This window comes from Aquarana catesbeiana, linkage group LG05, assembly GCF_042186555.1.
Source record: "Aquarana catesbeiana isolate 2022-GZ linkage group LG05, ASM4218655v1, whole genome shotgun sequence".
In the NCBI taxonomy this organism is placed as follows: Eukaryota; Metazoa; Chordata; class Amphibia; order Anura; family Ranidae; genus Aquarana; species Aquarana catesbeiana.
In genome coordinates this window covers 494,337,812-494,351,245 of record NC_133328.1, presented here as the reverse complement: position 1 = coordinate 494,351,245, position 13,434 = coordinate 494,337,812, and the positions used below count along the sequence as shown (strand labels likewise).

The following is a 13,434-nucleotide window of genomic DNA, read 5'->3' as shown; positions in this document are numbered from 1 at the left end:
CACCCCCATAAGTGCTGGCCGCTTTCTGTAAATTATTAATGCCTGGAACTTAAAGAGTAGCTTAGCTCTACCCCTCTCTCTCCTACCTATAAGACAGGACTTTCTTCAGAAAACACCTTCCCAGTGAATCCAGCATTTGCCTGCTGTGATCTGTTGCTTCTTTGCCACTATAGGTCCAGCACCTCCATACTAATCAGGGGTGCTTTACTGAAGTGTAGTTCTGTCTGCTTCAAACATACAGTTGTGTACAGGAAAATCTATATGATTGTATGTACTCCATGGTACAGGATGATTGATTGACGTTGTTGATCGAGCCAGATGCCATCTTAGCTCCAACTTCAGTTCTACTCCTTGGTCACTCTGGAACAAAATGTACTGTAAACAGAACTACATCAAATAACAAAATGATTACCATATATAGCACCCTCTAGTGTGCTACTAGTGTGAGAGTAGGAGAATGTATACCCTGACTCATGTTTAAGCCAATTAGTCTGTATTTGGTTCAGGAATATAAGAGTTTGGGGCAGCATGACTCATACAGACAGCTCTCTGGTGCCTCCCCTGGTTCTGGAAAGTTTGAGAACATTCTGGAAACTAAACGGCGGAGGCTAGGAGGGCTGTTCTGCATATTTAGGGGCGCTTAGCCAATCCCCAGGAGATGGGCCTGGCAGGGGACTTAGCAAACCCCTAAAAAGGAATGAGTCATGCTGGGAAGGGAGTCGGGTGGAAGATGGAGATGGAGTGCTGAGGGAACTGTTGGCACCCCTTGAGGCGAACACCCTGGTCAGGGGGGGAGGGAGTGCTCTGCCTTGGTCCAGGGCTCGGGAGCTGACCTGGGAGGATCCTGACAACAGGAGAAGCTTGGTTGGAGTCTTCCCTTAGAGGCAGCGGGAGCAAGAAGGACAGTGTGAGTACTGCAGCACGGTACAGGAGCCTACAAGGGGAGAGACTGCCACATGTAGCAGGTCTCTCTGGAAGATAGTGGTGTGCTTAAATCTTCTCTACCTTGCCCCTGGGAGACATCCTGAGAGTCAGTCTGGTAGAATGGTGAAGAGAGTCAGTCGGGTAGACTGGTGAAGAGAAGCAGCCAGGTGGGCTAGCATTTCCTGCAATGGTAAAGCTGGGATATGTCTACAAAGGAGTTGGAGTTACTCCAGGATGCAGTTCACGGCACATTGTGATACTTTTTAAGTGACTGAGAGTTCCTAGCCTGTGAGGGGCTGTTGCTGATCTAACAGAGACTGTTAGCTACTAAAAAGGGTTCAATCAGAGCTGTACAGATCAAGGAAGAGGAATCCATTGAAGTTGTACAGGATAAAGGAGAAGAATCAATTGGAGCTGTAAATAGGGAGAAAGTTGTACCCCCCTAATAAAAACGCAAAACAAAGCTTAAGGTCTGTTCACTGTGTTAGGTGAAAGCTGAAGCTGTTGTGTGACTGGCTGTGTAGCAGTGGGGAACTTTGTCATCCCCTACAGGGGGGAAGTGCTACACATATTATAATCACCCTTTCTACCTCCCTAGTATAGTGATGAGAAGCTGTGTATTTTCTTATTACAACTAATCAGCTGCTGATAATGAAGGAATGACCCTTCCACTTGTGGGCAGGTGGAGTGTATTCTCTCCAATGTAGGTGGTGTTTGACCGCAGCAGCATTGTAGTTGTAGAGGAAAACGGTTCCTCTATGGTTTCTTGGATCACCGGGGAAGCAATCCAATTAGATGCTGCCGTCCCTAGTGACTCTGGCAGCCATCTTGGGTCAGGCAAATACTATTTAAGTCCCTAGTTCCCAGGCTTGGCTTGCATTTCTCATGTGGGTAGTGTAGGGACAAGTCATCCCTCTGACAGGGACAGTAATTAGTGGCAGGGAGAGTTGCCAAACGAGAAGGGAAAGGATAGGGGCACGCCATCCTTTCCGGAGACCTCCCCATTTGGGTACGGACCAGCCAGGCTGCATTCTTCTGTGAATTGCCAAAATTTAACATTAAAGTGTTACTAAACCCAGGACCCTGCACTCTATCTGATCTCCCACAGAACACAGAACATGGAAATGCAATAGTCTTAGTCAGAGGCGTAACTAGAAATTTTATTGCACCGGTGCAAGAAACCATGAGGGGCCCCCACCCCTGACAGGAGGGGAGGCATGTGACAGGGGGGGGCAGTAGGACAGGAGGGGGGCAGTAGGACAGGAGGGGCACAGTAGGACAGGAGGGGGCAGTGTGACAGGAGGGGGCAGTGTGACAGGAGGGGGGGCAGTGTGACAGGAGGAGGGGGCAGTGTGACAGGAGGAGGGGGCAGTGTGACAGGAGGAGGGGGCAGTGTGACAGGAGGAGGGCAGTAGGACAGGAGGGGCACAGTAGGACAGTAGGGGGCAGTGTGACGGGGGGTAGTGTGACAGGAGGAGGGGCAGTATGACAGCAGAGTGGGCAGTATGACAGCAGAGGGGCAGAATGACAGCGGGGGGGGCAGTGCAACAGCAGGGGGAGCACTATGACAGCAGGGGGGCAATGTGACATCAGAGGGACAGTATGAAAGCAAGGGGACAGTATGACAGCAGGGGAGGCACTGTGACAGTAGGGGGGCAGAGAATCCATTTGTACACTTGGCCAGGAAGCAAGACTTACCCAGAAGCAGCAGTCTGGAGTTGCGGGAGCCGGAGTTGAGGGGAAGAGCTGAGAGGTGGACGATGACCTGGGCAACAGGCTGGATAGGAGGGGCGGCGCAGCAGAGTGTCATATAGATGAACCGAACCCCTCCATTATCCTTCTGGCTCCTGCAGCCACTGAAAGTCTGCTTCTCCTCCTCTCCCTCCCACAGGCATCCAGCGGCTGCAGGAGCCAGGAGGATAATGGAGGGGTTCGGTTCTTCTATATGACACTCCACTGCGCCACCCCTCCTATCGAGGAGCAGAAAATTCTGACAGGGGAGCTGCAGGGGCCTCCCAGAGCAGAGAACCAGGTTGCAGTTGCGATCCCTATAGTTACGACCCTGGTTTTAGTAAATTTAAACTGATAAATACCTTTTCTCATCAGCAGTTAGCCTTGTGACTTCTATCAGTGTCTGGCTGAGCACTGGTTAAATCATGTAGGAGGAGTTTTCATTCGCCTCTGACTGTCCTATGAGGCTGCAGGGCCCCTGACTTTCTGTCTGGACAATGCTGATTGGCCCTGTGCTGATCACATGCACCCTCCCAAGAAAAGAAAAACTCTCTAGCAATACACACCAAACTGAGCATGTGCAGGGTTCCCCCAAGGCTCTGTTCTATCAGGAGATGGTTTGGGAACTGTGGAAGAAGGGGAGGATCAGAGAAGACAGGGTGAAACAGCCTTTTTACACACTGCAGAGGATTAACCCCTTAGGTTCCACGGTGAGTGTAACAAGCATGCTTTACTGCATAAAAAGACTGATTTTACTGTTGTGGGTTTAGTAACACTTTAAAGCAGAGTTCCACCCAAAAGTGGAACTCCCGCTCATCTGATTCCTCCACCCTTCCGGTGCCACAATTGGCACCTTTCAGGGGGGAGGGGGTGCAGATACCTGTATTAGACAGGTATCTGTACCCCCTCCCGCAATCCCCCCCCCCCCGCTGTCTCCTGGGAAACACACAGGTCCCAGGAGATAGCAGGGACCACTTAGGACGCGCAGCGCAACTCACGCAGTAGGGAATCGGGAAGTGAAGCCGCAACGCTTCACTTCCTTATTCCCTCACCGAGAATGGCGGCGGCAGCAGCCGAGAGCCGAGCTATTGCTCGGCTTCGGCTGCCAACATCGCTAGACTCCTGGACAGGTAAGTGTCCGTTTATTAAAAGTTAGCAGCTGCAGTATTTGTTTTTAATAATTTTTTTTCAGGTGGACTCCCTCTTTAAGTTTTGTTCTCTGAACTCTGAGTGTTTACTTCCACCGCGCCACACTGCACCTCCCCACACACTTATCAGTCAGTTTATGTAATACCTGCATCATTTTCTACACAACAGAGAAAGGTAAGAATTTGCAATCGAATGTTCTAAAATCCTTGCAATGCATATAGTTGTGTCCTGTGCTGAGCGGCCAATCTCCTGTGTTTACAATGCATATACCAGCTGCTCAGGATGAGACCTGGATACTAGTGGAGATCACTGAGGTAGTGCCTACTACTTTGGTTTCCAGCTTCTAGAGCAGCCTTTTTAAACCTTTTGACTCCAGGAGAACTTTTCTAATAATTTTCGGGTCTGGGGAATAAGGCTCCCATTACAGTGGTGGTCAGATTACAGTGGCAGCTAGTGGTCCCCTCACTTGCACCCCCTCCCCCCCGCGTGGCTCTCGATCAATCACAGCGGCGATCCTCTCGCACTAAAGCCACCCCTCCCTGCACGATCAGTGGCCTTACCTTATACTGCGGTAGAGGTGGGGGGAGGAGGAATAAGTGGTGGTGCACTGCTGAATCTGGGGTAGGCTGCTGCCAGGGCTGATGCTTCTCCTCCAGGGAGAACAGGAGGCAGGTCCTGAGACCCGTCCTTAGACCCCTTTCACACTGAGGTGATTTTCAGGCGTTTCATCGCTAGAAATTGTCTCTAAATAATGCCTGAAAACCGTCTCCCATTCATTTCAGTGTGACTTTTCACACTGGGGTGGTGCGCTTTTGGGACATTAGGAAAAGTCCTGCAAGCAGCATGTTTGGGGCAGTTTGGGAGCGCTGTATTTAGTGCTCCCAAAACGCCCCGCCCGTGGAAACAATTGGGCAGCGCACTGAATTGCACTTCGGAAGCGCCGCAACATATGCACTTTTAACCCCTTCTTTGGGGTTAAAAGCACCCCGCTAGCAGCCGAAAAGCGCCACAAAAACAAGTGGCGCTTTAGCGCTAACAGCCGGGTGCTGCCGTGTGAAAAAAGCCCAAGACTCGGGGCTAATGGGGTCTAAGGAGCCGCTTCCTGATTGGCTGGGAGGAGCAGCAGGAAGAGATTAGCGAATATTAATTCACTAATGTCACACAACTGGGTGGACTCTGGGCACAGTGCCTTGCGCCCCAAGCCCACCCTTTTTTAAGCCAATTAGAGCCTACGTGCTTCAAAAAAAAACAATTATTGAAATCCATGCGTCCGGCGCCCTGCATGGATGAGGGGAGGGGTGGGGGGGTGGCGCCCCTATGCCACTAATGGACGAGTCGCCGCTGTCAGAATACCTTCCTTACAGACAAGTAAAAAGATCACCAGTGTCCTGCTGCTGGCTCCAAGTGGCACTAGAACTATGCAGGAATCATCAAATGGGAGGTCAATAAGCCACAGCTCAAGGAACCCCTAGAAACCTCTGGAGGAACCTAAAATCCACAGAACCCTGATTGGGAATGGCTGTTCTAGAGGGATCCCACAGTATGGTGTACGCATAGCTACTATGTAAAATCATCCATACCTGCAATTCTTCTTTCAACCTATTAGGATTTTGCTATTGTCTGTGTTTTATATATAGATTTCCCCTTACCCTTCACCCCTGTGATGCCATGACAGGAAACCGGGGGCTCAGGAAAACACAGCATTTATAACCTCATAGATCTCTCCTACAATACAAGAACAAATACGTTTGGACCGGAGTTGGTATTTAGGATATGAGATATCAGAAGTGTAGCACCTTTCCTCTCCCCCACACACTGATAACACACCTCGCCCATAGACCGGAGGTAGCAGCTCTCCTCCATTCATCACCTGCACAGGTCTGCTCCAGGACAGGCTGGTGGGCGGTGTCAGCGGCGGGTCATGTGACCTCGGACAGTTTAAAAGGAATCAGAGCGCGGCGGTCCGGTTCTTATATGATGGACTCTCAGGGCGGACTGGAGGATCAGGAGCTGCGGGAGGCGCAGAGGGAATACCTGGACTTCCTGGATGATGATGTGCGGCTCTTCCCTATATATACACCGACCTAATGATCATATGCAGGGGTCCAGAGTTCTGATAGATGTAGTCACCATCACCCAGTCCTAGTGATCATACACAGCGATAGATCCCAGGAGATCTGCTCGGTGAAGGGAACCATCCGCCTTTCCTAGTAATCATATATACATCAGAGGGGATGGCTCTCAGGAGATCTGCTAGGAGTGATTACCATCACTCAGTGATCATTTATACATCAGAGTGGATGCATCCCATGAGATCTGCTAGGTGTGGTTACCATCTAGTGATCATTTATACATCAGAGAGGATGGATCTGATAAGTGTAGTCACCATTGTCCAGTCCTGGTGGCCATATACACATCAGATGGGATGGAACCCAGGCGATCTGCTAGGTTACCATCATCAGCAAAGATGGATCCCAAGAGATCTGATGGGTATAGTCACCATTACCAAGTCCTAGTGATCATATACACATCAGAGGTGATGGAGCCCAGGAGATCTGATCGGTGTAGTCCCCATTGCCCTTTCCTAGTGGTCATATATACATCAGAGGGGATAGATCCCAGGAGATCTGCTAGGAGTGCTTACCATCACCTAGTGATCATATATACATCAGAGCGGCTGGATCCCATGAGATCTGCTATGTGTAGCTACCATCTAGTGATCATTTATACATCAGAGAGGATGGATCCCAGGAGATCTGATGGGTATAGTCACCATTACCCAGTCCCGGTGATCATATATACAACAGAGGGGATAGATCCCAGGAGATCTGCTAGGAGTGGTTACCATTACCTAGTGATCATGTATAATACATCAGAGAAGCTGGATCCCAGGAGTTCTGATGGGTGTAGTCACCATTACCCGGGAGATCTGCTAGGTGTGGTCACCATCACCTAGTCCTCTCTAGACTTGTTCCTATATCATAGAGAACTCCTACACTAGGAGTGTGGTGTGTGCTGACCTGTATTTAGGTTTGGCAGTCTCTTTAAAGCAGGGGTCTCAAACTGGTGGCCCTCCAGCTGTTGCAGAACTACAAGTCCCATCATACCTCTCCCTGAGGGAGTCATGCTTGTAACTGTGAGCCTTGCAATGGCCTTGCCTTGCCTCCAGTTTGAGACCCCTGCTTTAAAGCATACAATAACACCTGGAGGCCAAGGTTGACTTTATGGTGGTCATACATACTCGAAAATGTTCTCAATTTAAGTCCACTTTTCATAACAATTGGATAGAGCAAGGCAACCTACTATCAAAAGTTCACAGCATGCTTATGTCTGTGTGGCAGAGATGGTGTTAGGTTGCATTGGTTCATTTGTAAAACTGGTTGAAATGGCTCCCTGATCTCCGTATGCATAGCCAGACTTTGTATCTTGGGTTGTATTTCAGCATCTTCAGTTTTTTAGTTCAGGATAACCAAGTATGCATATTCTTCTGTTGGTCACTCTCCATTCTTTAAGCTTTTTTTTTTTTTTTTTTAGGGCCAGTTTACATCTATGCATTCTGGGAGTCTATTAACACAAAACATGTCATGTGTATTGATGCATTGCAGCGCCATTTATTTTGATAGCGCCGCAACACACTGCAGAAATAACGATTAGTGCATAGCTGCAAATATTTCGTGACCTATCCCAATTTTTAAGTTGGAAGCCTGTTAATTTAAATGGGCTACTTCGAAGTGGAGCTTCGCTCCCCTAAATTTCTTTATCTCCCCGTGTCCCTACCTCCCCACCTTTTCAGCAAAGTCTTTTGTGTTTTTATTCTCTATCCCTGCCCCACGCTGCCATTCTTGCCTACACATCCCTTCTCCCACAGATTCCTGGGATGCCATGTTGTATATCTCTGATGGCTGTGGGTGCAGGGACTTTCATTGGCTGGTGGGTGAACCCTGGTGTGTACACCTCATCGGGGGCCATCCACCTAGAACCAGATGAGGCAATCAGGTCCCAATAACTGAGGAGGATGAAGATGGTGGCACAGGACCAAAGCTGTGGCAGCATAGCAGCGGACCACTGCATTGCAACATTGGATTCGCTGGTCAGGTGAATATGGATATCAAGGGTAACCCAACTTAGCAGGTGGGGTAAAAATGTTTCTTTATTTAAAGGCATGGTCACATCTAGTATAAAAGTTCATAATGTAAAATATCTATTTATGGAACACTGGTAAGTTCATAATGGGGTGTATTACATGGGGTGGCTGTAATTTTAAGATTTCTGATAGAGTTCTCATATAAACACTCTCTGGACTGGTTATATAGGGTTTGTCTGGCTTTTAATTTTTTTGTGCATTTATCGAGCTGCAGGCGTTTGTTAGACATTTCCTAAAGTTTAGTCTATGAAACCAGACTGCCTGAATTTGCTACATAGATTGAAAAGACACAAATCCATCTAGTTCAACCATAAAAATAAAATAAAAATCTCATACAATCCCATATACTCAAACCAAAGTTGAGCTAAAAGTACTTTTTGGAGCCTTAGAGCACAGGGATTCTGAGCTTACCAATGTGAACCGGGACAGTTGGAAAGAATGAGATTCTGCATGTCGAGTGTAGTCAGTCCTAGGGAAACCAGCAGAAAAATGTTCGTGGGGATGTGATATCTTGTGAGTGTACTGCTGTATTGGAGACTGTAACAGAATTGTGTGCTGTATTGGCGATCATTGTGTGCTGTATTGGCGATCATTGTGTGCTATACAAAACTGAAATATTTCTGGTTCCTTGCAGCAAGATCAAGGTGTTTATCATGGAAAAGTGAGGGATATGATTAGCGCAAATGAACATCGTCTCATTGTTAACTTAAATGACCTAAGGCGGAAAAATGAGCGCCGAGCAAACATGTGAGTACATTTTGTATTGATTGGTCTTGGTTAATAATGTCCTTTAGGTCACAATCTCGATCGCCAGTATGGTGACATTGTTGGCTCAATAGTCCAATGAGGGCCCATTCACACCTTGACATGTTTTATCATGTATTAAGGCAGCCCCTTCATTTTTAATGAGCTCCCAATGTGCATTGGTGAGCTAAGCTATGCACACAAAATGTACACAAACATGCAATTGTATAAATCATTTTTATTGAACTTTTCTCAATGCAAAGATCTAAAACTATATGCATAGTATATGAAGGACAAGGCTCAATAGAAGTGTACACGGGTTACAATACCAAAAGCTTACAATCTTCCATAGAGTAGTAAACATCCAGAATCAATTGGAATATACAAGAAGCTTTCACAAATCTCCCATTATTAGGAGAGGCTGATAGTAATGGTGTTACTGTGTCAAGTAAAGCAGGGTAACAACATAGATCAGGAAAAGCCTTCCAAGTAGACATCGTAAAACATGAATTTTTTTTCCATGAATGGCAACATTGTGCATTGTAGGTTTAAAGCACTTATGCCTATATATTTGGTTGTGTTTTGATTTTCAACAAAGATGCATATACATTTATCATTTTGTTTGTAAACCCCAATAATGAACTGCTTTTATTTTCTCCCTTTAGCTGTTCTATTTGCTCAAAAAGTACAAAACAAATACTCTACCTGTTGATCTTGTCAAAAATTGAGCTGACCTGTGCCCACTTGTGTTAACCCCTTCCTGCTGATAGTACATGACTGTGATCTCATGGGAGTGGGTCTTTAATCGTAGGGCTGCAGATACGTGTACTTGTGTGCTTACGAACGATCAGGAACCAGGAGACCCAGTTTTCAAACACCCGATTGCTATGATTGCATATGATTGGCTATCACAGTAATCAGTAACTATATAAAGATCGCCCCTGTGTTTTCACCTCTTGAATGGAAAACGATGCATTGTATCTTTTTCTGCTTGCTAGAGAGGAAAATTGTAAACAAAGTCAGTGTTTTGGGTAGGATAAAAAACAAAATGCGCACTGTTAGGCCCCTTTCACACGAGGCGGACGCCGCTTCCACGTAGTCCACCTCGGTCCGCCGGCTCAGCGGGAGATCAGTCCGTTGATCTCTGCTGAGCCGGCGGATGACAGGTCCCTCTCTGCTCACTGAGCGGGGAGGGGCTTGTCAGGCGCCGCTGCTGCCTATGGAGGGATCGGATGAAAACGGACAGCATGTTCGTTTTCATCAGATCTCATCCGATCGCGACGGACCTGGACATAGGGCCATCCATCTGCTTTTAGCAGATCGGACCGGGTCGGATGTCAGCGGACATGTCTCCGCTGACATCCATCGCTCCATAGGCTAACATGGAGCGCCCGTTCAGGTCCGCCGTCAAAACTGACAGGCAGACCTGAACGGTCCGATCGTGTGAAAGGGGCCTTATTGGCCCTATTAGGGGTACGAACAACAAATATACACATTTGTGGTATCACTTCCATTGTGAGGAGCAAGAGAATTTTAGGGGGGGTTTTTTTGTGGTTGGTTATGGTAATAGCAAGAAATACACAGCTACATTTTAAAACCTTTTGTGTGCTTTTTTTAATTTTTTTTTATATTTTGTGCCAGTTTTCCTTTAATAAAAATTTCAGGAAAGATCCATTACTATTTACCATAAAATTAAAGCCCTATTTGTCCTGAAAAACTATAGTATTTCTGCCTGTCATTGATTTTGACAGGTTTCTGGCAAAGGGGTGCTTGCTGCACCTCCCAAGCACCGAAAAACACTGGGGTATGAGAGACCAAGGGGACAGTGTGCGTGAAGCCTAAAGGAATTGTAACAAGCCCCTTGCTCGCTCGGTTCCACTCTCCCGACACTCTGCTGCTATAGAATCCGATTGCAGATCGCAACATCTGATTGTTCGGTCATCCAATGCTCCGGGATTAGAACTTCAGCTATGTGCCGTTCTAACCCAGTTGTGATAGCTCAGAACTAGGGATGAGCTTCGAGTTCGAGTCGAACTCATGTTCGACTCGAACATTGGCTGTTCGCAAGTTCACCGAACAGCGAACAATTTGGGGTGTTCGCGGCAAATTCGAATGCCGCGGAACACCCTTTAAAAGTCTATGGGAGAAATCAAAAGTGCTAATTTTAAAGGCTAATATGCAAGTTATTGTCATAAAAAGTGTTTGGGGACCTGGGTCCTGCCCCAGGGGACATGGATCAATGCAAAAAAAAGTTTTAAAAACGGCCGTTTTTTCAGGAGCAGTGATTTTAATAATGCTTAAAGTCAATCAATAAAAGTGTAATATCCCTTTAAATTTCGTACCTGGGGGGTGTCTATAGTGTGCCTGTAAAGGGGCGCATGTTTCCTGTGTTTAGAACAGTCTGACAGCAAAATGACATTTTGAAGGAAAAAACTCATTTAAAACTACCCGCGGCTATTGCATTGCCGACAATACACATAGAAGTTCATTGATAAAAACGGCATGGGAATTCCCCAAAGGGGAACCCCGAACCAAAATTAAAAAAAAAAATGACGTGGGAGTCCCCCTAAATTCCATACCAGGCCCTTCAGGTCTGGTATGGATATTAAGGGGAACCCCGGCCAAAATTTTAAAAAAAATGACGTGGGGTTCCCCCTAAATTCCATACCAGACCCTTCAGGTCTGGTATGGATTTTAAGGGGAACCCCGCGCCAAAAAAAAAAAAACGTCGTGGGGTCCCCCCAAAAATCCATACCAGACCCTTATCCGAGCACGCAACCTGGCAGGCCGCAGGAAAAGAGGGGGGGGCGAGAGTGCGGCCCCCCTCCCTCCTGAACCGTACCAGGCCACATGCCCTCAACATTGGGAGGGTGCTTTGGGGTAGCCCCCCAAAACACCTTGTCCCCATGTTGATGAGGACAAGGGCCTCATCCCCACAACCCTGGCCGGTGGTTGTGGGGGTCTGCGGGCGGGGGGCTTATCGGAATCTGGAAGCCCCCTTTAACAAGGTGACCCCCAGATCCCGGCCCCCCCCCTGTGTGAAATGGTAAGGGGGTACATAAGTACCCCTACCATTTCACGAAAAAAGTGTCAAAAATGTTAAAAATGACAAGACAGTTTTTGACAATTCCTTTATTTAAATGCTTCTTCTTTCTTCTATCTTCATCTTCTGGTTCTTCTGGCTCTTCTGGTTCTTCCTCCGGCGTTCTCGTCCAGCATCTCCTCCGCGGCGTCTTCTATCTTCTTCTCCTCGGGCCGCTCCGCACCCATGGCATGGGGGGGAGGCTCCCGCTCTTCTCTTCTTCTTTTCTTCTCTTCTTCTCTTCTTCTTTTCTTCTCCGGGCCGCTCCGCAATCCATGCTGGCATGGAGGGAGGCTCCCGCTGTGTGACGGCGCTCCTCGTCTGACAGTTCTTAAATAATGGGGGGGGGCGGGGCCACCCGGTGACCCCGCCCCCCTCTGACGCACGGTGACTTGACGGGACTTCCCTGTGACGTCACGGGGAATGCCACAGGGAAGTCCCGTCAAGTCACCGTGCGTCAGAGGGGGGCGGGGTCACCGGGTGGCCCCCCCCCCCCCGTTATTTAAGAACTGTCAGACGAGGAGCGCCGTCACACAGCGGGAGCCTCCCTCCATGCCAGCATGGATTGCGGAGCGGCCCGGAGAAGAAAATGAAGAAGAGAAGAAAAGAAGAGAAGAGCGGGAGCCTCCCCCCCATGCCATGGGTGCGGAGCGGCCCGAGGAGAAGACAGAAGACGCCGCGGAGGAGATGCTGGACGAGAACGCCGGAGGAAGAACCAGAAGAGCCAGAAGAACCAGAAGAACCAGAAGATGAAGGAAGAAAGAAGAAGCATTTAAATAAAGGAATTGTCAAAAACTGTCTCTTGTCATTTTTAACATTTTTGACACTTTCTTCGTGAAATGGTAGGGGTACTTATGTACCCCCTTACCATTTCACACAGGGGGGGGGCCGGGATCTGGGGGTCACCTTGTTAAAGGGGGCTTCCAGATTCCGATAAGCCCCCCGCCCGCAGACCCCCACAACCACCGGCCAGGGTTGTGGGGATGAGGCCCTTGTCCTCATCAACATGGGGACAAGGTGTTTTGGGGGGCTACCCCAAAGCACCCTCCCAATGTTGAGGGCATGTGGCCTGGTACGGTTCAGGAGGGAGGGGGGCCGCACTCTCGTCCCCCCCTCTTTTCCTGCGGCCTGCCAGGTTGCGTGCTCGGATAAGGGTCTGGTATGGATATTTGGGGGGACCCCACGCCGTTTTTTTTTTTTTTTTTGGCGCGGGGTTCCCCTTAAAATCCATACCAGACCTGAAGGGTCTGGTATGGAATTTAGGGGGAACCCCACGTCATTTTTTTTTTAAATTTTGGCCGGGGTTCCCCTTAATATCCATACCAGACCTGAAGGGCCTGGTATGGAATTTAGGAGGACTCCCACGTCATTTTTTTTTTTTTTAATTTTGGTTCGGGGTTCCCCTTTGGGGAATTCCCATGCCGTTTTTATCAATGAACTTCTATGTGTATTGTCGGCAATGCAATAGCCGCGGGTAGTTTTAAATGAGTTTTTTCCTTCAAAATGTCATTTTGCTGTCAGACTGTTCTAAACACAGGAAACATGCGCCCCTTTACAGGCATACTATAGACACCCCCCCAGGTACGAAATTTAAAGGGATATTACACTTTTATTGTTTGACTTTAAGCATTATTAAAATCACTGCTCCTGAAAAAACGGC

At 48.0% G+C, this 13,434-nt stretch overlaps 1 protein-coding gene across 3 annotated transcripts in view; it reads left to right on the top strand.

Moving 5' to 3' along the window:
• Positions 1 to 5,778: 5,778 nt before the first annotated feature.
• The window catches only part of LOC141145140 (maternal DNA replication licensing factor mcm3), a 55,300-nt gene continuing 47,644 nt past the window's right edge, over positions 5,779 to 13,434 (top strand). For 2 of the 3 annotated variants that reach the window (XM_073631526.1, XM_073631525.1), the window contains exons 1-2: positions 5,782 to 5,859; positions 8,583 to 8,695. In XM_073631526.1, the coding sequence (XP_073487627.1) occupies positions 5,782 to 5,859; positions 8,583 to 8,695 (191 nt within the window). Of the gene's footprint in view, positions 5,860 to 8,582; positions 8,696 to 13,434 lie in introns of all 3 variants that reach the window. The other variant, XM_073631524.1, reaches the window with a different exon arrangement.